Raw genomic sequence first — 25,969 nt, 5'->3', positions numbered from 1 at the left:
GAGGCACTTGTGGCCTCTTTGCTTCTCCTCTGGTCCTGCTGCACTGCACATAAGCAAAACCATGATTTGGCTTAGTGTTTCATCTCACTTGATGCTCATGATTTGTCTCCTCTGGACAAACCACAAACTGAAACCCAAGAACAAGCCTTCATTTACAGCTTTGGCTTGTTTGGAACACAACAAACCACGACCCCTGGTTCAGATGACACACTAAACCATGGGTAGGCAAACTAAGGCCCGGGGCCCAGATCAGGCCCAAACGCCTTCTAAATCTGGCCTGCGGATGGTCCGGGAATCAGCATGTTTTTACATGAGTAGAATGTGTCCTTTTAATTAAAATGCATCTCTGGGTTATTTGTGGGGCTTGGGGATTCATTCATCCCCCCCCAAAAAGAAAATATAGTCCGCCCCCCCCACAAGGTCTGAGGGGCAGTGGACCGGCCCCCTGCTGAAAAAGTTTGCTGACCCAATCATAAACCCAATCACAACAGCAGCAAGATTGGAGGAGGAAGAGCAAAGCAGCCACAATCTTATCTCCGAGAACCCACTAAGCAAACTGGGTCAATATTTGCAGGTATTTCAATATAAATAAGGACTTACGTTTCTGCTTTGACCAGTGGAAGGTTACACCCTTATTTCCATACTGCTCAACAAAAGCCCTGCATATACCTGCACTATGGTACCAGAAAATGCCCAGGTCTTCCCTTATGCTGCTTATGCAAACACTTCCTCACTGTGGACATCCACACCAATGCACGGATGTCTAGAAGGTGGGCCCATTGGCATGCTCAGCACTAAGGGGGATGTCAGCAGTATGGTTCTGCTTCTGCAGCCTTCTCAGCATGTAATATATGATGGGAGCTCCAAAGTTGCTCAAAAGCAACCTGGTGCCTAACGTAAGACACTAAGACTTTACAGGTACAGGGCTTTTATATAAGCTCCCTGATAAGTCTTGAAACACAGGCATTTTTGTAGGGTTTTGCCTCACCCCCAGAGGCACGCTCCATTATCTCCCAAGACTGATGAATGCCAGCAACAACCTCATTCAAAGAGGAAGAGGAATCTGGAGGCTGGTTATACAAGAGTCCATTCACTGAACACCCAACCTCACCTAGAGTCACATGGGTTTTTCCTATGATAGAATCGGCAGGTCTGAAGGTGTGGCCTTGATGTGGGAGGTAGCTACAGGATTTGTGCTCCTAGTTCTACAGTATACCAATAGAGCCAACCACGGGTAAGTGGTTTTGAGCAGGATGGAGGTCACTAACACAGAGGATTCAGGTCAGCTGTTTCCATGGCATCCCAAAGTCTGAACTGCTTTTAAAAGAAATAAATTCTGACTTTGTTGGCATACCTGGTCAAGCAACCCAACGAGGAGAACTGGCAGGCTGGAATATAATACATTGTAGAGAGTGATAAACCAATCTTCATAAGCTGTCTGCAATAAACAATATAATAATAATTTGGTTACATCATTTTTCTATCTCCCATGTAAAGAGAGAGAGAGAGAGTCAGTCAAGAGATTGTAACTAGAATTGAAAGAACAGGCATCCACAAACAGAATTAACTGCAAATCTTATTTTTCTCTTGCAGTTCTCAGTTGTTGAAAAGTTACACAGTTCCAGTTGTAGGCTCTCTTCATAACACAATAAATTAGTTACAGGTAGGTAGCCGTGTTGGTCTGCTGTAGTCAAAACAAAATAAGAAAATTCCTTCCAGTAGCACCTTAGAGACCAGCTAAATTTGTTATTGGTATGAGCTTTCGTGTGCATGCACACTTCTTCAGATACACACAAAGTATCTGAAGAAGTGTGCATGTACACGAAAGCTCATACCAATAACAAACTTAGTTGGTCTCTAAGGTGCTACTGGAAGGAATTTTTTTATTTTGTTTTGACAATAAATTAGGTCACCAGGAACTGTTTTGACTGGAACAGTACTTAAATCTTCAGCACAATTCTAGAAAATTCACTTTGGAGTAAAACTTCATGAATATTATTTGGTACTGATGTTCCTGCTTCTTAGACTATGAGCTAACTTGGACATTTACGTGCCCCCCCCCCCCGCCCCTTCTCTCTCTTACCTGGGCAGAATAGCCATTGAAGAAGGAGTACCAAAAGTGGACTAACGTAAATGCAAAGTTTTTGTAGAAGAAGTACCGAAGGAACTTGCACATCCTTATGTACGACCATCGGCCGTGAACAAGCAACAACCTTTGGAGGAATCTGAACTGGCCAAAAGAGTAGTCGCTGGACATGACTGCTTGCATCCCTTCTTGTCCACTTATGCCAACACCAATATGGGCCGCTAGAACAACAACAATGAAAACACACAGTTGAGAGTTTCTTCCACAAAAAGCAGTCACCAAGGGAGGGAGGGAGTTGAGGGCCAGGTTTGCACATAATGCTAGCCAATGATTAACATTAACCAAGCTTTATCAACTAACAACAAACCACGGGTTAAGAGTGTGGCTTGTTCGAGGTGAATAAACCTTTGTTAAGCCCCAGGTATGGATGATCCAGTTAACTATTTACCTTAGGATTATATGTAAACCAGGTCTAAGCGTCATAGAGGCTTCACATTTTAATAAATCAATCATATATGTATTTTCACCTGCTGTGTACAAAGATTAAAAACAAACATTTTCACTGCATGTGAGGCTAGGCCGTCCATTATTTCCTGCTTTCCCAACATTAAATTCTGACATGAGTGTACAGTGGTACCTCAGGTTAAGTGCTTAATTTGTTCCGGAGGTCTGTTCTTAACGTGAAACTGTTCTTAACCTGAAGCACCACTTTAGCTAATGGGGCCTCCTGCTACTGCCATGCCGCCAGAGCGCGATTTCTGTTCTCATCCTGAAGCAAAGTTCTTAACCCAAGGTACTATTTCTGGGTTAGCGGAGTCTGTAACCTGAAGCGTATGTAACCTGAAGCATATGTAACCCAAGGCACCACTGTACTGTGTCATCTAAAAAGTTCAGAATTCTCAAAAATAGTAGAAAGGAAAAAGTAGACCCAGAAAATAAGGAATGTGGGTGGCAAACTGGGTCAAGAAAAAGAATTTGCAGCATTAAAACATTACTAGAATAAAAGATGGGACATACCATTGCCCAAATGCACTTGGGTGCATTCCTCCCCCCCCCCCAGCAATTTAAATTGAAAAACAATGGATGTGAGGGTAGCCTTCCTGTTTTCTGTCTTAACTGTACCAGTGCAGCCCTGTTCCATATGTATACTGTGGCCTTTCCAGGCTACTGATTGACAGGCATCTGTCGGAAACTGTTAAAGTTACATTTTGTACAGACTGTTAGTACCGCTGGTATTCTTTTACTGTTGTTACTGGATTTTTATTGGATTTTATTGTAACCCGCCTTGGTTGTTTTCACAACAGGAGACATATAAACATTTAAATAAACAAATGTGTTTTGGCAAAAAAATAATAATACGTGCACCACTTACTTTTTATCATATTTACGTCGTTAGCACCATCCCCGATGGCCAAGGTTATGGCTTTCTTGTACTTCTTCACCAGGTCAACCACCATGGCTTTCTGCTTGGGCGTCACCCTGCAGCAAATCACTGCGCTGCACTCGCAAGCTAAGTCCACAAAGTTCTGCTGCTGCTGCTCCTTGACCAGCTCGGCTCTCCTTTTGCTCTCCATCTGCTTTTGCTTTTCTTCTGCTGTCCTTGGAAACTTCAGCTTCAAGAGTTTCTTCTTCTTCTTCTTCTTCTCCAGGAGAATTTCATTCTGTAAGAAATAATTGTTCTCGGTAAACTTTCAGTTGCTATAAAAATTAGGAGTGTGGACAGGCTGTCTGTAGGGGCTGGATAAAGAGGCAAATACGACTGGACCTAATGGTCAGGGGTCCCTTTACCTTTACCACCGTGCAAGTCAGATCAGGTCTACCAGTAAGCCACAGAGCCCTCTGCATTCATGCTTTGCTGTGCCAATACAGCTCTACACTTTCCTATATACAGTGGTACCTCGGGTTACATACGCTTCAGGTTACAGACGCTTCAAGTTACAGACTCTGCTAACCCAGAAATAGTACCTCGGGTTAAGAACTTTGCTTCAGTATGAGAACAGAAATTGTGCTCTGGCGGCGCAGCAGCAGTGGGAGGCCCCATTACTTAAAGTGGTGCTACAGGTTAAGAACAGTTTCAGGTTAAGAACGGACCTCCGGAATGAATTAAGTACTTAACCTGAGGTACCACTGTAATACCTTTATGTCTGACTAGGTCTATGTGCTTTGCAAGAAGAGAGGCTGTAATAAACGTTACCTATAGAGCACTGAAGAGTTCTGGATTGTTATTTTTTGTTAGAACACAGCAGAGGAGTTTGGTGTTGTTGTTTTAAAAAGAAAAGTTAAAAGCACCATTTAACCTTTTTAAATTAAATTTAAAAATTATATTCAATTTTTAAAAATAAAAATTCTACACTTCTCTTCTTTAGCAACCGCTTCCCCCCTCCTGAACTTCAGAAATCCACATGTAGAATTCTATACAGCCTCATACTGTAAGGCTTGTCATCGACCTGTAAAGGCTGATTGGGAAGGCTGAAAAGGTTTTTTTTAATGTCCCAGCAAGAATATATACTTTGCCATCTCTTAATTATTTTGAGCTAAGAAATCAACCAACTCACATTCCCCCCCTCCTCATCCCTTTTACTTCCTCCACAAAAGGTCCCTAGACCTATTTGACAGCAATTTGGGAGGCTTGGAGACCTTTGAAGTGGTCTGAAAAATTTCATCCACTGTCATTGAAATATTATTGCAAAGTAATTCAGAAGTCTAAATACAGGCAGCAAATGCACAGAGCAACTCAAAATCTGATTAGAATTTGAAAACACCACAAGAGATAGAAAGTGAATCTGGGGTCATGTGCACACCACCCCCTATAAAAATGGCATGTTGAGGTGTCAAGTCATTGCAAACAAAAGAGGTAAAACATCTAAAGTCATACATCATCAGTAAAATTGCCTTCAGGTTGCTTATGAGTATTTGGCTTAGTAGCCACATTGATTCTGTACTGCAAGATGTGTCTGAAAGGGGCTTATAAACATCTCTGTGGATCAGTTGCAAAGACCTTCTGCAATGCCATTCACCATCAGATATATCTTCTAATAATACACAATCATTAACAACCTTATTCAGTAAAATATCCTTATGGAAAATGCTGCGTGCTGTCAGTGGTATGTGCGTTCGTCCCAAAGGATGATTGATCTGATCCTGTACACCTGTTACACTTATTCAAATGGCCAAATATCTCACTGAGCTGGGTAAACAAGCTAGATAAACAGAAAGCAAATATTCTAACCCCATGACTCCACAGGAAGCATGAAAGGCAAAAAGCTTTGACCCATTAAAAAAGGAGTAACTTTATGAATATTCTCCAATTTCCTGAATATGAAGACAGTTTTAGTTCCATGTGGGTGTTGGTGGCTTTGCAAGACCATGTGCTTACCTGCCTTGATTCGCTAAATTCTTAGCATTTTATTTTCTGCTGTTTGGGTATGGAAAACTCTCACATCAAAGTAATCAGTGCACCTCTAATCCATACTTACCAGCCATGAGCCAGTGATAATTAGGGCACGGTTTCTACCCGACTCAAAAAAGGGATCGTTGCTTCTTTGGGATGAATTCATGTTTGATCCGACTACGTTCCTCTGGTTTTCCAACCTTGTCTGCAGAAAAGCACTAAATAGGTGTAGAGGCAAAAGCAAAATCTTACTATTTAACCGCGATGGGTGTAACAATTCAAGATGTCCAAGAAAATGCCACTAGGATTTAGCAAGAAAGGCCACTTTGCAATTGAATGGTGTACAAAACCTACAGCATATTTTAAGTTGGTCTTAGTGGCATTTGATCCAAAGTCTTCTAGAACCTCAGCATATTACACTGACAATAAATAATAATAATAATAATAATAATAATAATAATAATAATAATAATAATAACAACAACAACAACAACAACAACAACAACAATAATAATAATAATAACAATAATAACAATAATAATAATTTTTATTTATAACCCGCCCTCCCCAGCCAAGGCCGGGCTCAGGGCGGCTAACAAGCAATAATAAAAACAAATTGAATGAATACAACTTAAAAACAAAATTAAAATACAACATTAAAATATTGAAACCTCATCACAGAAGGAGAAAGGGAAAGAAAGAGGGGGAGGGAATCAAATTGGCTCCAAGCCAAAGGCCAGGTGGAACAACTCTGTCTTACAGGCGCTGCGGAAAGATATCAGATCCTGCAGGGCCCTGGTCTCATGAGGCAGAGCGTTCCACCAGGCTAGAGCCAGAGTTGAAAAGGCCCTGGCTCTGGTTGAAGCCAATCTAACTTCCTTAGGGCCTGGGACCACTAGGGTGTTGCTATTTATGGACCTTGAGGCTCTCCGTGGGGCATACCGGGAGAGGCGGTCCCATAGGTACGAGGGTCCTAGGCCGTGGAGGTCTTTAAAAGTCAAAACCAGCACCTTAAATCTGACCCTGTACTCCACCGGGGGCCAGTGCAGCTGGAAAAGCTACAAGGCTTCTGAAACCTCTTAGTCTTGGTTGTGAAATTCCTTAATCTTGCCCTAACAAGAAATCCTATGCATTTCACCAGGAACTAAACCCCTGTAGCAAAGGTGAGTCTACAAACCTGTGTCATTCTTTTTCTGACTCACGTGGCAGGGGAAAGCTGATTCTAAGCAGAGAAACTGCAGATGAGGGGGGGCTTAACCCTCCCCTCCACAAACTTCTCTCCACCTGTAATTCACCGAATGTTTTCCCTATAACTGGGGTTCCCATGTATGTGTCACATTGAGTGGGAGGGTGGGGACAGCAGTTAGAGGAAGGAGGGTAAAACTGTCTCCGATAACTTTTTGTGCACTGTAATATTCTGTACTGGACTTGTAGCACAAGTAGCCAGAAAAACAGTTCGTCACCACTGTTTTACAGATCAACAGCTGTCCAAGTTAGTGGCGCCAGTCCTTAACAAACCCTTAGAATTATCCTCCTAAGCACAGGTTACTACATCAACCTAAAGTACTATTTCTCTCATTCATCCAGCCCCCAAATTTTTTATATTCCACCTTTCCTCCTAAAAGCTAACAGGAGGTGTATGTAAGAGTTGTTGTTATTATTATTTATTAAATTTGTTAGTTGCTTTATCTTGCCCAGGGCATTTCAAAGCAACTTACAACAAAACAAACAGACAAGAAAACTCCCGACCCCATACATACATTAAGACGAAAAAGAAACGCATTAAAAAAACATCCCACTCACTTCTAAAAGGCCACAGATAGTTAAAGGCCAAAGGCCCAGTTACAGAGGAAAGTTTTTGTCTGGTGCCTAAAGCTATATAATGGTGGCACCCGGCTTCAGGAAAAATAGTTATCCTATTTTGTCCTCACAACTGCCTTGTGAGGTAGATTTAGGCCAATGAGGATGATGGTTCCTGTGCTCTGTTAAGTTGTGGGTGAACATATCAGACGACACAGCAATTTTTCAAACAGGTCTTGTTTATTCACAGGCCAGAACAGAACTGAACTGAAGGGTTCGGCCAGCCTGCTTATATAGAGCTCCACTAGAAAGCAACAGTAACCATTTTCTGTAACTATCCAATCACTGAACGTCACTTTCAATCCCTTATTTGCATATGTGGACCTGAACTATCTACAGTATCCCCCTGCTGGCCCAGGGTGAGATCTTCAGTACATAACATGTTCTATCTGTCCTAATGGACCAGCCTACACTGTGACTCCATTCAGTAGAGATCCCTTGCATGCAAAAGAAAACCCCAGGGTTTTTCTTCCTGTTTACCTGATGTCTTCTCCATAGTGGATAGTTGTTTCATCCGTTAAGAGTTCACAGGAAAACCCGATGTTTTCTGCAGTTTCTGCAACAGAACAACAAAATGCCGTGTCATGATCTGTTAGCTCACCTGACTTTTCGCAAGCATATGCCGGCACTACACTTACGACAGCAATTCAAACCACAAGGAAAAAGCCCTGGAATAGAGCTATTCGCTTTGCATTCACACCCCTTGGGTAAATAAGAAGCAGCTATTTATATACACATTACCTTTCTTGTCGCCTGTCAGCACCCATATCTTAATATCTGCCTTCGCCAGTTTGGATATTGTTTCTGGAACTCCATCCTGCAACTTGTCTTCAATTGCTGTGGCACCCAAGAGCTGCAGGTTATTTAAACAACAAGCATTTTTAGTATGGCCGTTGTCAGATCTGAAACCTATGACTCCTCACCACCCAAGCATCCTGGGAACTGTAACTTCCCCCCCTCCACTCAGCTACAATTCCCAGCATCCTTAAACTACACTTCCCAGGATTCTTTGGGCGAAGTCACATGATGGATGTGTTTTAAATGCATGGTGTGGCTATGCTAGAAATGACTAACAGAATCTATCAGGTTACATTCAAAAGCCAGAGGTTTCCCTACCCAGACATAGGAGGTTGGATAGCTCAGCCGGCAGAGCGTGAGACTCTAAATCTTGGAGTCGTGTGTTCAAGCCCCACTTGGGTGAAAGATTCCTGACTGCAGGGGGTTGGACTAGATGCTCCTTGTGGCCCCTTCCAATTCTACAATTCCATGATCTCCACATGGAAAAGATCATCCCAAAGCAACTTACAACAACTTTTAGTATGCCAAAGCAGCCTCTATTGCAGAGAAGTTGTTCAGGCGTCAGGATGCATGTATGTGGGTGCCAAAGGAAAATAAACGTGTAACCATCCAAGCAGTGAAGAGAGAGGGGCCCAGAAAAACACATGTGTGTATTTAAGAAAATGCTATTTGAGTTGACAGCCTCACAGGAAGTATTGCAAGGTCAAGTGTGGAAGCAGGCAGCAAAAGCTCCCTTCCCTAGCCACTCCCATTAGACTTACAATTAGATTTCTTTCAATTTCTTCATACACCTTGTCCAGAGCTTCGTCACGGTTTCTTGTAGCAACACTAGCAGCCATGAATTTTTTATTCCACGCCTCATACTCCTCTTCGCTAATGTCCTTGTAGCAAAGGCACAACGTTCTAAGGGTTTCATTTGCAAAGATCTACCAGGGGGAAGGAACGAGAATGTCTCAGTTTTTAAAAGTCGAGGTTGGACGGCCATCTGTCGAGGATGCTTTAGTTGAGAGTCCTGAATTTGCATTCCAACCCTGCAATTCTATGATCTGAGAAAGCTCTCTGTGACAAAAACAGATTGACAGGTATCATTCTGCCAAGCAGGGATTGTGAATAAAATGGAAGGCATTTTGGAATAACTGGAAGAGATGCAGAGAAATCTAAGTAGAAACAAATGCAGCAAGTCTGCGAATTGTTTGGGGGTGGTCAGCATTTGTTTCTACCAGATGGTGTTGGACTACAGCTCCCATCATCCCCAACCATTGGCCATGGTGGCTAGGACTGATGGGGATTGGAGTTCAACAACATCTGGAGGGTCACACCTATAAGTGTCACCTAATCCACACTCCTGGATGATAAGGCTGTATTAAAGGTTTCCAGCCACAATGGCTATGCTCTGCCTACGTGGCTGGAGGCAGTAATGTTTCTGAATGCCGGTTGTTGGAAACAGCAGGACAGTCCTGCTTGCAGGCTTCCCACATGCATCCGGCTGACCACTATGAGAACAGAATGCTGGATCAGGTGTGCCACTGGCCTGATCCAGCAGAGCTCTTCTTATGCTCTTCTACATTTGCCGACCTATTCCTTTACTAAATATGATCGAAAGTCATCACATCAGTGGCTGCAAAACTAAAGGATTAAGATCGGAATTGTGGAACTTGGACTAATTAAGAGAACTGGTGCAGCACCAAGGAATGACATCAACTCCTGATAGCCGGAACACGGGAATCCATCCAAAAATGTTTCATTTGGAACTGATTAATTGGCTCTTTTGATTGTATTGTGATTTGGCATTGTGTTAATGTGGCCTGCATTGGATGGTTATTAATGAAAAAATAATTCTATAATTGCCAACCTATTCCTGACTCCGGCAGTGTTTGAACTTTATGGAATACGGAAAGGAAAGGAAAGGAAAGGAAAGGAAAGGAAAGGAAAGGAAAGGAAAGGAAAGGAAAGGAAAGGAAAGGAAAGGAAAGGAAAGGAAAGGAAAGGAAAGGAAAGGAAAGGAAATAAACATGGCAAACAAAGCAAAACAGAAACACATGGAACCCAACTTACATCCAATGCTTCCTGTGTTGCATGCTTCGTAGGATTCCTTGGATGCAGCCGTTCATATATCACTGTATCCGCTCCTTTACAATAAAGCTTGATTGCTCCATCTGGTTCTCTTGCTACAAAAGCAACAGATGGATTAGGAACACTGTGTTATAGGAAAAATGCACTACCCCTTCATGTGGCCTATGCTGGACCCTTTAAGGAACATAGGGAAGTGCTTTCTAAAGAATCAGATCATACTGTCTAATTGAGTGGCAGTCCCTCTGCAGGATTTCGGATGGGGGTTTCTCCTACCCTGCCTAGAGATGCTGAGGGTTGAATCTGGGACTTTCTATATATAAAGCAGATGCCTCACCACTGAGCTATGGCCCTTTCCCAAACTGCCTCCATCCTTAGATTAAAATGAGAGGAGGAGGAGGAGAAGGAGGAGGAGAACTGTATTAGGAGACTTCCGGGATAGCGCGAACGGGTAATGGCGGATTCCCTCCGAGCTCCGGAGGGAATCGGCTCCGTCGAGGACGGGTCTTGCCGTGCCGGCGACACGGGGACCCTTAAAAACCGCAGGTGCGGAAGCCTGCGGACTTCGTGACTCGGTGGGCACCTTAAGCGCCCTCCCCGACCCGCGAAGAGCCTTTTTAAAGGCTGCGGAGTGGACTGGGGGGTGGCGTGGTGCTGAGAGTCCATCGCTACCTCGGCGGAGCGAAGCCGCGAGCCAGGACCGAAGAGCGCTATCTTTCTTCCTGAAATTGGACTGGAAAATGAAACCCGTGAGTAGAAGGAAATTTCGGCACTAAAAGACTTTATTTTTGAATTTAAGTACGATCGGGGGGACGTGTTAAAAAGGAAGTCCACACTCCCCCCCCCACTAAAGGATCTAAAGCAAAGAGAGATCACTAGGTCGGAAAAGACGCTGGTGTTTAAATAGATAACTTTCATAAATTGGACTAAGAAGTATTTGCGCTGGAGAGGAAGAGAGAGGAATTTCAGAGGTCTTCTTTTTGGGTCGACCCCCCCCCCCTAGACCCGGGAAGTGCCCTGTGTGTGAGCCCGAGAAAAAGAACAAGGAGTTTGACAGCTGTCAAAAGAGCTATCAAACGGGAGACTAAAGATTGGAACTGTGTTAACAATATCTTTTTGGATTAAAAGTGCTACATTAAAAGTGAACTGATTGGAAACAAGGTGACTGTGAACAACAAAGTAACGGACTGTTGGAAAGGAATTGATGGAAATCCCCCTGGAGGGAACTAAAGACATTGCAATGGCTGCAGAAGGAAAAGTATGGGCGGAGATAGAAAGAATGCTTTGCCTTGTGGGAACTCTACAAGAGCACAGTACTCTTATGAGTGAACAATTGATGACCTTCAATCTTGAACTAAACAACTCTGTCGATGACACAAAGGGGATGGAAAAAAACTCTGCAGCTGCAGAAGAAAAGATAATCTTGGAGCTGGGGGAAAAAGAAGAAGAGAGAGGAGAGGAAAAGCAAGTGGGAAAAACCAACCAAGAGCCTGCAACCTTTGGAAACAAGGGAAGTAAAGAAGATGACCAGTGGATTACAAATCTGCAGAAGGAGAGAAAGATAAAGGAAGAAGCCCCTGGAATAACTCGAATATTGGATTATAAAAAAACAGACATTTATGATCGGGACTTCTTCTTTAGGTTGGAGTTTGGGAGATTGATTGATCCTGGCCAGAAATTGCTCTTGGTTGACCTGGAAAGAGGGAAATATGAGGGGTGGATGGCAGAACCCCCTCGAGAAGAGAAGGTCAACAAAATGGACTGCCAACAAAACTGGTGGAGAGAGACCAACTGGGGCTTAAGGGCCTCGGATGTGAGAAATCCGGGCTAAAATGGTTTCTTTTCTTTAAGGACATTGGTTTGGGAAGGGACGGAAACCGGGGAAGGGGGGAGGGGAGAGTAGAGTAGTGAAAATCTGAGATTTAGAATGGGAATATATGATTTTTGGTTTAACATTTTAAGGAGGGAATTTGTGGGAGAGAATTGAGGCCGACTCTAGAGAAAGTACTTAATGTATAAAGCTGGATAAGCAAAATTGGGCCAAGAAAAAGTAATAAACTTTAAGAAAAGACAAGAATAACATTTAAGAGACGGGAGAAAATAATTTGCTGAGACAATTAAGGAAATTGGAAGGTGGAAAGGGGGGTGTGGGGAAGTCAAGGAAAGAAGGGAATGAAAGTAAATTTATGAAATTATACGTGTTTTATTGTGTCTTTCTATGTTTGTATGTCTATTAAAATGTGAAAACCCAATAAAAACTTTATAAAAAAAAAAAAAAAGAACTGTATTAGGAAAACATGTGGGAGATTGGTTTGAAGACAGGAGTCTGAAGGGCATCAGTGCTATAAAGCTAAGATGATGAGCTGGTCTGCTGTTATGCTGGAAGTATACAAATTATTTCTGTAAGGAGGTTTTGTTAATTCATTTGTTATTGCCTCTTTAAAAAAGAAAGGGCAGAGATCACAGTTGACACGTTTTTCCACTTCCAGCAGAGAGACCTTCTAGCACACGGTTTTAGGGCTTTTGAACTCCCCCCCCCCAGCTTACTCACTGATAACAGACATCCGCTTTCTGTCGCTGTTGAAGTCCAAAATGGCAAGAACTTCGTACGTTTTCACAGTTCCCATCTCGCTTATTGTAATAGTATTCTGTGTCCGTGAAAGAAAAGCAAAACCAAAGTTTCTGGCTGCAGTTACCAGTGCTCCTTCGTCAGGGGAGGCTGCCTGATAGTTGAGCTCACCTAGAGTATTAAGACAAAAAATTAGAAAACCTTCATAGATGGGAGAATTACGTGAGTTAATATATGCGTGAGTCTCTTGCCCATGTGTTCTGTTCTCACACCGGCCCCTCCTTTCTTGACATGCTGCAATAACCCTGGAAGTTTTCAATTAATCAGTTTCCCATTACATCTGAACCTGTACACTTTGGTTAGCAGGCACAGAATATGCTAGACTTTGAACCATTTCTGTGGGGTTGGCATAAGGCTTTTTCCTTAGTCTAGTAACCATTGTTTCCCAGTTCAGACGGAACAGCAAACTCTGGTTAATTCTAGGCCTCCAGGATTAATTGTTCCAAGAAAGGAAGGAGGAAGCAGGATGTGTGCAGGTGCAAGACTCAATCACATGCCAGTTTATTAAGAAGAGTTTGGATTTGATATCCCGCTTTATCACTACCCAAAGGAGTCTCAAAGCGGCTAACATTCTCCTTTCCCTTCCTCCCCCACAACAAACACTCTGTGAGGTGAGTGGGGCTGAGAGACTTCAGAGAAGTGTGACTGGCCCAAGGTCACCCAGCAGCTGCATGTGGAGGAGCGGAGACGCAAACCCGGTTTCCCAGATTATGAGACTACCACTCTTAACCACTACACCACGCTGGCTCTCATTAAGTCAAAATATAACCTCACTAGAGTGTGGAGAGGGGACTGTTATGATATTAGTGATGATGAAAAGCCTTGAGGGGCTTCTTGGCAACATCATTAGTACGTGTATTTGCCAGCAGTTTGCAATTTCGTAGTAACACCTGACGCACGAAAGTGCAGCTTTTGCTGTATAGATGTAGAATTCTAAACTAGGCTGCCTTATAAACATTCCATTTCAATGAATATTGGGTCAGCTCAGTGTATATAAAATGAGGATTCTTTGTGGATGCAGTACTTACCATCAGAGGCATCCACCATCACTGTGTGGCAAATTGCAAGCAGGAAGAAGAACTGTTGAATTTCAGGTTCCTTGCCAGATCGAATTTGTTCGATCAGATACTGATCATGAAAGGTGAGCTTCCCATCTGCATACATATTCCAGCTGAAGTCAACTTGCTACACAAGAAGGGAATGTGAATAATGTGTTAGTGCACACAGTCTATCTTTCAGACAATGCACAACCAGTTCGAAGTATAAACAGTATGTAGGCCACATCCTGGGACAGTTGGGGCAGCTTAACCTTTACTGAGAAAGGTCAGCAGTTGAGAAGCAGGTGTAAGTCCAACTGTACCCCATAAAACATAAAAAAAATTGGAAAAACTTTCTGACAGTAAGAGCTGTGTAGCCAGCCTCACTGACCCTCCAACTACCTCCCAGGTGTTTCACAAACTCCTGCTTCCTTTGATGCTTCTGGCATCTATGTCACAGGCTGGTCATCTGAGATTAATAATAATAATAATAATAATTTCTTATACCCCTGAGGTTAATAATAATAATAATAATAATAATTTCTTATACCCCGCCCATCTGGCTGGGTTTCCCCAGCCACTCTGGACAGGTTCCAACAAGAGATTAAAAATACATTAAAACATTAGTCAATAAAAATTTCCCTAAACAGGGCTGCCTTCAGATGTCTTCTAAAAGTCTGGTAGTTGTTGTTCTCTTTGACATCTGATGAGAGGGCGTTCCACAGGGCAGGTGCCACTACCAAGAAGGCCCTCTGCCTGGTTCCTTGCAACCTCACTTCTCGCAGTGAGGGAACCACCAGAAGGCCCTCAGTGCTGGACCTCAGTGTCCGGGCAGAATGATGGGGGTGGAGCCTCAGAGAAAGTTATCTTTGGAGTGGGCCAAGGGTCATATCTCTGCCTCTTTTTAGGGATGTATTGCTTGCTACTGAAAGTCACCTACCTCAGGATGATGCAGTTCTTGGCCTGTTTTATCCCTGCATGTTCCTGCAAGGAAAATAGATATATATAAATATCAAAATTTGATACAACCAAAATTTGTTTTCAGGAGTCTGCCAGTGCCTTTAAAGAAACATACAAGCAATAAATGAAGAGAACAGGTGGTTCCCTGTTTCTAGCATCTGCTTTTCCACAGTCCTGGCATGTGAATGTTTGATTAGCCACAGTGCTCAATGATATTGGTCGGCTCAGCCTCTATTTATTTGTTTAATCATCTCGTAAAGCCATCTAAAAGCTGGTGGCCATCACCATGGTTTGCATCCAACTAAATGCTACTCAGAGCAGATGAACTGAAATTAAAGCGCCTCGCAAAGAGCCATTTTTTTTTCATGAGACAGCTCCTATGGAACTCTCTGCCCATTGATATCTTCCATGCCTGTTGACAGCTTTTCTGCTTTGGCAAATGCTCCCAGGCATGTAAAGCTGATGTGCATTTTAACATTTAAAAGTTTACACCATAAACTAAAATTAAATGGTTATTTTATTTATTCTGATTTTTAAAATAAACTTGTTTTTAACATTGGTTCTTATAGAAAATGTTAACATTTATTCTGCATTTTTAGCAAACCACTTAGAGGCTTTGTTCATGGTTAAGCAATAAACAAATTGTTAAGTAAATACACTTGTTAGCAATGCCCACTAATTTCAATGTGTCTGCTCCAAGTATGGCAAACATTGGACACAGAACCATCTTCTGCAGTGGTGAATTCTATAATTTTTGATAGTAAGTGAAGGAGCACTTCCTCCTGCTAATATTTCCGTGGCATCCAACCAATTTCTTTAGGAAACTCCAGTGACGCTTAGACTTACCATAGGATTGTCCATTTATGCAACACTTTTTGAATGCCATTATGTTCTGCGTCAGTGTGCCCGTCTTATCTGAGAAGATGTAGTGGATCTGTCCAAGCTGTTCATTCAAAGTGGTTGTCCTGGCTCTTGCCGCTGTATCCTTCTCTGGGTAATACATCTGCAAGTCCCAGTTGATGAAGTAGCTTTGGCCCAAACGGATCACTTCAACACTGGGGGAGTAAGATGTAACAGTGATTATTATCCTTGCTTCAAGATCTTCAACGTACAAAAGCAGGGCATTTAACAAAACTATGGAGTTCTGCAAACCATGCAAGATTCTTAACTGTTAAATCTAGGGAGGCTGTTCAGATCAATGCAGTTATGCACATTGTAAAAGTAGCCACTGAACACGCACTCGCTCTTGCATGCATGCAACAAGCTCACCACACGTTTTTCTTCCCCTATGCAAGTTGGTGCCAAGACAAATGAAGTGGTTCTATAAATATGTCCCACTTCCCTGCCACCAAGACCAGATGTGCACCACCAAAGGACTGCTCAGAAAGAACAGGCAAATATATCTCCATCATCGACTTCTTGTACGCTCACTAACTGATAGCATTGACTTATTTGCAGAGAAGGTATTTGTAAAAAGGGGCAGGATTGTCAGGGAGGAATATCTGAATCATGTTTACACTTACAAGAAAAACAAACAGATATTGTTGCAGCCTTGCACTGCTTCCAAACTGTCATACCTTTTATGGGTATGATTCTGTGGTATACCCACAATTTTAGGTTACAGAACGGAAGTGGATTTAGCGCTCTTCTGCTCTTGGGATTAAAAAAAAAACCACTTTGCCAAAAATTGATTTATTTTTGTAGTAGGAAAAGTGATGGAGAAATGCGTTAGGAATTGTGGGATAATGGTGACATCGGGCAATATTATACAGTGGTACCTTGGTTCTCAAACGCCTTGGTACTCAAACAACTTGGAACCCAAACCCGGCAAACCCGAAAGTAAGTGTTCTGGTTGCGAACTTTTTTTGGAAGCCAAACGTACTCCATTTTGAGTGTTATGCTTTCAATTTGAGTACCACACTTCTGTTTTGTGTGTTACGCTTCCATTTTGAATAGCACACTTCCATTTTGAGTGTGATGCTAGGGTATGTCTTTTTGCTATTTATTTTGTGTTTTTGTGGATCTTGTTGTTTTGTTTTTGTGACTGTGTGGAACCCAATTCAACTACTGACTGATTGATTGTGTGACTGCAGTACGTTGTTTATTGCTTTCATTTTATGGAACAATGGTCTCGTTAGATAGTAAAATTCAGGTTAAATTCCTGTTTTAGGGGTTGTTTTTAAAAGTCTGGAACAGATTAATCCATTTTGCATTACTTTCTATGGGAAAGTGCAGCTTGGTTTTGGAACACTTTGGTTTTGGAACGGACTTCTGGAACGGATTAAGTTTGAGAACCAAGATACCACTGTATAATCTCTATGCAAACTAATTTGAACGAAGTCTCAGCAATGACATAATATAATCTCCACACACAGGTTGAATAAACAAATCAGGGTGAATGGTCAATAAATGGCCATTTGGAAGAACGCATGGTCTGTGGGAGAAACTAGTTATGTAGAGAATTTATTGGACAGACTGAGATTTCAATAACCTATAACAATTTCAATGCTTGCATGCAGAACTGCAGTGAAGTTACATATGTTTGTTACCTCACGTAGAGGGAAATTGGAACCATAGTGTTAAGGACAATGATGTAACCCCAAAAGTTAAAGAAGCCTCGGGTAGCAGGGGTCTCATCCTTCCCATCATAGAGGTACCAAGAAGAATTGCCAATCTGCTGTTCCCAATAGGTGTGCCCAATAGCCAGGCCAGCTGACGCTAAGATGAGCAAAACGAAAATCTGGAGAAAAAAACATTAAGATGACAAAGATTTGTAAAAGATTAGATGAAGCTCATGCATTTTTTAATCTTTTCCTGCTTCCCAGACTAACTACCATGAAGAAGAATTAGCCATCAACTCGCTGGTACTTGAGAAGAATAGAAACAGGAGTCACTGACAGATGCAGCAGAATTCTTTTATTTTCTGTTACGTATAGGCTACCAAGGTTGCTGCTCTCAAAGTGGCTCTCGGCTTGTTTTTTTCTTTAAAAAAAGCCTCAAAAACCATTCAGCAATTATTTTATTACATTTACACCCCACCCTTCCTCCCAAAGGAATCCCGGGCGGCAAACCCATGTGTGATAAAACAGTACCCTTGAGGACTCAGCTACATTGGTCAAAAAACAATGTTATAAACATGCAGCACCAGATGGCGCCAGAGAGCAAAAAAAAATTCTATGTGATTTCCACATAGCATTTCCCCCCCTTTGTTATAACTTAATTTCTAACTTATTTAAAGCATTTTTCCTGTGTGTAGATCCACTCTGAAAGTAAAGCAAAGCAATAAAAAAAAACCCTGAAGCATTTTTTTAAAATAACAGCCATTAAAGTCTTAAAACAAGTTTAAAAACAGTTGTACCCAAATCTTGTGTCTGAAACAAGAAAAAGTTTCAGCAAGCATCTAGAACAGTCCAGGGAAAGCACCTTCCTAATGTCAATAGGCAGGGGGTTCCAGAGGACACTAAATGAGCGATCCTGTGCAAATGAGGAACCAAGGCTGTGCGGCAATTGTAAAAGTAAAGGTAAAGGGACTCCTGACCATTAGGTCCAGTTGTGACCGACTCTGGGGTTGCGGCGCTCATCTCGCTTTATTGGCCGAGGGAGCCGGCGTACGGCTTCCAAGTCATGTGGCCAGCATGACTGAGCCGCTTCTGGCGAACCAGATCAGTGCATGGAAACGCCATTTACCTTCCCGCCGGAGTGGTACCTATTGATCCACTTGCACTTTGACGTGCTTTCGAACTGCTAGGTTGGCAGGAGCAGGGACCGAGCAACGGGAGCTCACCCCGTTACAGGGATTCGAACCACTGACCTCCTGATCAGCAAGTCCTAGGCTCTGTGGTTTAACCCACAGCGCCACCCGCATCCCAACGCCAGTGCTTTTTTTCTGGGGGGACACAGGGCTACACATACCCCTAAACATTTTGTGAATCTAAGTTTGGCCTCATTGAGGGGCAGTATTTCAATTTGAGTAGGAAAATGAGAGTACCCCTAAACATTTATTTATTTTTAGGGGGAAAATCACTGCATAATGCTAAACCAGCCACCCCATAACTTGCTTCTGCCTTCCTTGAGAGGAGGGGGCAGGTATAAAGCGAAGCACGCAGCTCAGGCACTGGTTAATTTCTCTAATTGTGATTTATGGCCAGTGTTACATGTGAATGCAGCCAAGCTAAGAAGCATCAGAGCACCTGATAAATCAATATCAACAGCCCAGACTATGACACATATAAAAGCGGACAAAACAGCAAAAAATAGTACATTGGGAGACCAGAAGCAGAAAAGTACTGACATAAATGCCAATTATAAGCAACGTGGAATGAAACAAAAAAAGTCTTTAAGACCCCTTTAGGAACCATCAGTGTAGGGACCATATGCATCAAACTGCTTAGGTCTTTAAAGATACTGTATTTTTCGCTCTATAAGACGCACCCGACCATAAGACGCACCTAGTTTTAGAGGAGGAGAACAAGAAAAAAAAATATTCTCTCCCTCTCTGCGCAGCGCCTCTCCAGCACTGAAAAGGCGCTGCGCAGAGAGGGAAAGCTGTGCAGTGCCTCTCCAGCGAAGCGAAGTCAGAACAGCAAGAGGGATCGCTGCGCACCGATTCCTCTCGCTCTCCTGGCTTCAGCAAAAGCAACGGAAAGCCTCCGGAGCACAGCAAGAGGAGTGCTCCCGCTGCACTCTGGAGGCTTTGGCTATCCCTGAAGCCAGGAGAGCGAGAGAGATCGGTGCGCACTAGATGTTGCTAGTTTATAATCTGCATTGTCTTTTACCATTGGCTATTCTGAACGGGGCTTGATGAGAACTGCAGTCCAACAACATCTGGAGGGCACCAGGTTGGCGAATGCAGCTCCACACCAACCCATAGATGTCAACTTACAGATTTGAAAATAAGGGATCAGCAGCCAAAATAAGGGATTTTCCGAACACAGGTATGTTCGACTTCTGAGCCCTTCCGAGCCAAAGGAGAAAGCCCAGCCTCAAGCGGTGGTTCCCACAGCGCAGCAACCCGGCAAAGGGGATGCAGCAAGGAAAACCACCGTCACCTCTCTGCTGGGAAGCACTGAGCAAAGGCGAGTCCCCAGGCAACGCGGCCAATTTGATCGGCACAAGGCATGCAAGCTCCACCCCCCAGTCGTTCTTAGACTCCTTATTGGGTGAGCAACGCAGCCAAACAACACAGTTGGAGCCTCCCTCCTCCCTGGCCAGCAGGGAGGGAGGGAGAGGAGATGCTTCCTTTGAAACCCGGGAAATTTAAGGGACATCATCAATAAGGGACAGCAGCGGGACACAGCGCTGGGATAAGGGACTTTCCCACCAAATAAGGGACAGTTGACAGCTATGCACCAACCGGAGCTTCCAAACCATCTTTAAAAGCTGCCCACGCTGCAGAACTATAGTTTGGATATAGCCAGCAGCAAGTATCTGTGGCAAAACCTGTTTCTCCAGGTAAGGTGTTTTTTTTTTAAAATGCCGGCCGTGACCCTAACAAAGCACATAAGGTGAAACGCTTAAGAGTTGCCTAATGGGAAAGCCAAACCTGCAGATCTCTGCATGACACTTCTATGTGTTTGCAAGTCCTGGCCTCTCTCTACCTGCCTCACTCACAGAAAACCATCCACCCACACAAACTTCAGTATGGAAGCAAGCAGGAAGCCTTTGCAGAGCCTGTGCTAGGTACACGAATGACTCTGTCAATAAGCAAAAGAAATATTTAATTTGCACAGAACTGCAAGCTAGCGATCAGTAAAGAGCTACAGCTCCCGTAAGCTCTAAAAGCAAAAAGTAAACACAAAACTTCTTACCGTATAAACCATGTAATTCATAAGGGAGTCAATTTTAGTCCTTTTAAACCGTGTTTTCCCACTGTTTTTCATTATTTTTGTGTCTGCTCCTAAAATCATATTAAAAACTGCAGTGTAAATGTCACTGAATTTTAAACAAATATGAATACTTTAAAACTGCTTTCTTAACGGCTAAAGACAACTATGAACATGAATAATTTTAAATAATATAAGTACATTTGATTATCTCTCATAGATTTAGGTGAGGGAGTAGGATCCATTGAACACAATGAGTCTTACTTCTAAGTAGAAATGTATATACTTGTGTTGTTAATATAGTGGCAACTCTAACAAATGATTTATTTTTTAAAGCTGCTATTTCTGTTGCTGAAAACAGTAAGCTGAATATCCCAGGCACAATACACTGTCATAGGAATATTCCTCTTGTGCAAAAGTGCGTATTGTGTGACTTATATAGAGGTGTGGGGAGGATTTTAAGACATTTTGGGGTGTCTCTTTGCATGAATATGCAAGTAATTTCCTTTTCTTAGTGTTTTTTTTAAAAGACCTTACTGATGCTTCCATTAGTTTGGCTTCTCACAAGAACCTATGGGCATTCCAGTCTAAAGCAGAATGCCCCATGGGAAAGATGCAAGCTTTTGTATTTTATTTAAAAAAAATAAATCACTACCTTGTGTTAAGGTAAAAAGCCCTCCCTTCCCCAAATAATTTCATCCCTGTCTGAATCAATCTGTGGATGGGGCATTATATACCCTACAAGCGTCCCAGAAAAACCGGGACATCCCATTCCCCCCCCCCATAAGATCTCAGCAGCCATTTTGGGTGCCGTGATCTCACATGACTTCTTGCCAAGATCTCGCCCCCCCCCCAAGAAAACCCCACTTTTTTGGAGCAGCGATCTCACGCAGCACCCCAAAACACATTTTTTGGGCTCCATGATCCCTCACAGGTCACATGACTCGTGTGGGAGCGTGTCTCAGTTTGGGGACTCAACATATTGGAGGGTATGGCATTAGGTGAGGGAGAGGGTTTTGGGCTCAGCCTCCAACAACTCCAGGCTGGGCTAAGAAAGACTCCTACATTCAGCCCTGCCAATCAATGTCAACAATTACACCCCAACCACATGAAATAATAATAAAAAAATAAAAAAGCTGGGGTTATTGCATTGGTCCAGCTCTAATTTAAACAGGCAGCAGCATTCCATTTCCAAAACAGATACCTGCAAATATGACAAGCCCATGACAAATGTCAGTGTTCCGGATTTTGCAGCCACGCAACAAGATTTTATCAGCATCCAAAGCATAGCTTTTGCCTTTCCACTTCAAAGTCCCTGTAAATTTATCGAGTCGGTTGTTGGGCTCTTCGCATTCTATCAAACCTGGTGTGGTAGTTCAAAAAAAGAATGAGGAGAGGGGGGAAAACACCACGTCACAAGAATGTATTAAAACATTTTCACGGTAAGCCATTCTCTTTAAATATTAAGCAATGAATTCTGCAAAAGTACAATATTTAAAAGGAGATGTTTGAAGGAACAACACCCCTAAGCTTCCTACTGCGTCAACTGTGGCAGAAATGCACTGCAGTTTTTACATATAGTTATGTACCACTTGTAGAGTTGGTCTCCGTGGCAGAAATGTTTCAGGGGATGAGGTTAAGACGGCATTTGGAAGCGAAGTAAAAAACATACAGGCACAAACGAGGAAGCAGATCAATCATCAAGAAAAAAGGAAACTCACTGATTGCAGTTCCCTTTTAGCCTACAATGGATAAGTCTGCAATACATTTATAGTAAGACAGTTTATGGAGACCTCTCAGTAACTATTGAGGAGATTTGGATGAGCATGTTATATAGCAAAAAAAAATGCATCTGTATCTGACTGGAGTGTGATCAGATGCTAGAAGTGGTTCTACACAGGAGATAAATGGAAACTATGGAGTAATCACAAGCAATGGCAAATATGGGGATCTGTGGCCCTCCAGATGTTGCAGGACTACAATTCACATCATCCTTGACCATTCACCATGCTGGTTGGGAATGATGGGAGCTGGAGTCCCTAATCATTGGAGAGCTTCATCGTGACCGACATGTCAATAAGAGGGAATTATTTGAAATGCTCAACAAGCATTAAGGTGCCTAACAGAAAAGCTTTCTTACTCAGGGGACCCCCCCCCCCCATACCTGCAATTTTCAGATCTCAAAACACTGGGGTCATTTAAGCGAATCCTTTTCTGCCTCCCCCTCAAAAAATACCCCCAACCCCAAATGACTACCCTTGTGTGAAAACTACTACAGATATAGCTCTGAAATTTGTCAGGATTCATGCCTTCAGAAGGGGCAATCTTGCCTGAAAATTTCACCCAATTATTTCCAATAATAATAAAAAAACCACAGGTAGTTCCTGTTTGGGAGGAAAAACAACACATTTTGGGAGTGTCCAGAACAAAATCCTCTGCCCCTATTTGCCTGGAATTTAGCAGGCTGCATCTAGTGAGAAGAGAACTACGTCTGCAGATGTCATCCACTTCTGTCAAAAAGGGGGGAATGTTATTGCAATTGATTAGTTTCTCAACCATGAATGGGGTGGAAATTAGCCAGACAAAAGCCAAATTGGGCAGCCTATGACAGTGATGGCCAAACTTGGCCCTCCAGCTGTTTTGGGACTATAACTCCCATCATCCCTAGCTAACAGAACCAGTGGTCAGGGGTGATGGGAACTGTAGTCCCAAAACAGCTGGAGGGCCAGGTTTGGCCATCACTGGCCTATGAGCCAACTCAGACTGAGATCAGCTGTTTTCCAAAGTGCTGAATTGGGTGCCAAACCAACTTGTACCGTCTTGTGCACATCCTGTTGCTTATTTATAGGTCACCTTTCAGGGCGACCTGCTTCCAAGTGGCTCACCACATATTAAAACACAAAACAGTCCAAGCCATAAAAACCATAGTATAAACACAAAATGTCTAAAAATATAACAGCAACAGCAATTGAAAACAGTGTCAGCAGAATAAAAACAGACCCAAACTTTTTCAAAAGCTGACTAGATGTTTCCCCCCTCCCCCTTAAGGCTTTTGTGTTCTTTTGAAAACCGGTAGAAAAGGTGCAAACATATATCCTTGGGAAGAGACTTCTAAAGTGATGGCCCACTGCAGTCAGGCCCCATGAAGACATGACTCTGCCATCAGCTTAACACTGTTCATCTACCTAGCCTAGTGCTGCTGACTATGACTAAAGGGTGCTGATTATGACTAAAGGATGATGATGATGATGATGATTAATACCCCGCCCATCTGGCTGGGTTTCCCCAGCCACTCTGGGCGGCTTTCAATCAAGTATTAAAATACAGTAGTCTGTTAAACATTAAAAGCTTCCCTAAAGAGGGCTGCCTTCAGATGTCTTCTAAAAGTCTGGTAGTTGTTCTTCTCTTTGACATCTGGTGGGAGGGCATTCCACAGGGTGGGTGCCACTACCAAGTAGGCCCTCTGCCTGGTTCCCTGGCATTAGGTACTTGCAGCTGTAGCTCATTAGTAAAGCATGGCTTTTGCGTGCACAGTTTTCAGTTGAAATCACTAGCTGGGAAAGTCTCCGTTTGCAAACCTGCAGCTGGACCATCCTGCATTAGTTGGTCCACTGTCTTGACATGGCATAAGACAGCATATTCATATGTAATTAAGAAGAAATGCACATTTGTACAAACCATCAAATGCTGCCAAGGCGCCCTCTTGGTGAAGGTATCTGTCAGTCACCTCCAGAGACATCTTGAACTTCAAGTTGGTTTCACTGAAGCACAGGGGGGAAATGCAAAGTTGTAATGTTGCAAATTCTATAGGGACAATGGGCCATTAGAAATTTTACAGGAACCATTAAGGTTCCATTAAAAGGAACCTTAGCTTAGCTTTCTGTTCTACTGTTCTGCGGGTTTCTAACAAAACAGCAGCTGAACAACACACAACGCAAACAAAACCCCTGGGGCTCCAAAGAGAGCAACAAGGGTATGAGCAACAAGATGTGCTTTGTCACACGGTGTTCTTTGCTACTGAAGTATAAGAGTACACAGTGGTGCATGTCCATTTGGGTCAATCAGATGATGGTGCTATAAAATGTTAATCCCAACAAGGCAGAACAGGTTTTCCTAACACATTTGTTGCACATAGATTTTATTAAGCACCGCTTGGGGAAGCTACATGGAGCCTGCTTAGACATGCAAGCAGGCCTTTTCTTCATTTCTTTGATCACAACGGGAGAATATGCATTGCACCATGATTACAGAAGCAGAAGATCGGGGGGGGGGGGGAATGGCTGTATGAAGCCAGGACCACAGAAATGGCTGCACCTGTCTCTGTGTAAGCCCCTTATCATTCAGGCTAATTTCTCTCTCTATAGTCAAGTATTCCTGCAAATGCTGAAGGTCAGTTGGCCATCTGCATTGCAGGGGATTGGACTAGGTGGCCTCTTCCAACTCTGTAATTCTGATTCAAAACAACAGAGCCAATTAATAGTTTTTATCCTTCAGTAGAAGAAGTTATCAGTAGCAGCCTGGCCATGATGAGCCATGCCCTACAAAAAGGACAATTTATACAATGGCTCAATGGATAAGACTATATTTGGTTAGGTCTGAGTGTCATGTCACTCAGCTAGATCCAAAATCGACAACCTCCCAGGATGTAATGGTAAAGAATAGCCCCACCTCTGCTCTTGCTATTCACCCGGAAATCAATATTTATATTGGTTCTTGAACAGCTTGGCTCCCAAAGAAATTGGCTCCCGGACGCCGCAAGCCCAGAAGCAAGTGTTCCAGTTTGCAAACGTTTTTTGGAAGTCGAACATCCAACGTGGCTTCTGCTTGAGTGCCGGAAAGTCATGCAGCCAATTGGAAGCCACGCCTTGGTTTTCGAATGGTTTTGGGAGTCAAACAGACTCCCGGAATGGATTAAGTTCAAGAACCAAAGTACCACTGTACAACCTAATTATGTTTAAGAGCAGTATTTCCTTATCCTATGCACGTTGGGTCAAAATGTGCTTTTCTGAATCCACGCAACCTTAAAATGGACAGAGCAAGTTTTAAAACATAGCACCAAAAAAAACAACATGTTGACTGGGAATTTAGCATGGCTAAGGCTAAGACTACAAAGAAGAGTAACTTTTTAATATTATGGGGAGGTAAACGTTAGGAGAAAGAACCCTTACCCATCTAGTTCAGCTGTCTCTACATAGCAAAGGCTATTAGGTTCTGAAGTGGACAGCAGCAGGATATCAGCCTGATTAAATAAAGAATAAAGCAAATTAAATGCATGTGAATGACACTGCCGTCACACTGCAAAAAAAATATCTCTCT

At 42.8% G+C, this 25,969-nt stretch overlaps 1 protein-coding gene across 1 annotated transcript in view; it reads right to left on the bottom strand.

The window, feature by feature from the left end:
* The window catches only part of ATP8B1 (ATPase phospholipid transporting 8B1), a 70,804-nt gene that overhangs the window by 6,561 nt on the left and 38,274 nt on the right, over positions 1-25,969 (bottom strand). Inside the window, exons 8-24 of the mRNA XM_081212676.1 lie at positions 25,822-25,892; positions 24,332-24,414; positions 21,858-22,016; positions 20,639-20,727; positions 17,381-17,571; positions 15,678-15,886; positions 14,812-14,855; positions 13,863-14,019; positions 12,757-12,945; positions 10,191-10,303; positions 8,897-9,061; positions 8,079-8,190; positions 7,818-7,893; positions 5,563-5,695; positions 3,459-3,747; positions 2,084-2,307; positions 1,355-1,438 (exon numbers count right to left, since the gene is read on the bottom strand). Of these exons, the coding sequence (XP_081068802.1) occupies positions 1,355-1,438; positions 2,084-2,307; positions 3,459-3,747; positions 5,563-5,695; positions 7,818-7,893; positions 8,079-8,190; positions 8,897-9,061; positions 10,191-10,303; positions 12,757-12,945; positions 13,863-14,019; positions 14,812-14,855; positions 15,678-15,886; positions 17,381-17,571; positions 20,639-20,727; positions 21,858-22,016; positions 24,332-24,414; positions 25,822-25,892 (2,388 nt within the window). The remainder of the gene's footprint in view (positions 1-1,354; positions 1,439-2,083; positions 2,308-3,458; positions 3,748-5,562; positions 5,696-7,817; positions 7,894-8,078; positions 8,191-8,896; positions 9,062-10,190; positions 10,304-12,756; positions 12,946-13,862; positions 14,020-14,811; positions 14,856-15,677; positions 15,887-17,380; positions 17,572-20,638; positions 20,728-21,857; positions 22,017-24,331; positions 24,415-25,821; positions 25,893-25,969) is intronic.

This window comes from Podarcis bocagei (genome assembly GCF_964188305.1).
Source record: "Podarcis bocagei genome assembly, chromosome: 11".
Taxonomy (NCBI): domain Eukaryota; kingdom Metazoa; phylum Chordata; class Lepidosauria; order Squamata; family Lacertidae; genus Podarcis; species Podarcis bocagei.
This window is presented reverse-complemented; position numbering and strand designations above follow the sequence as displayed.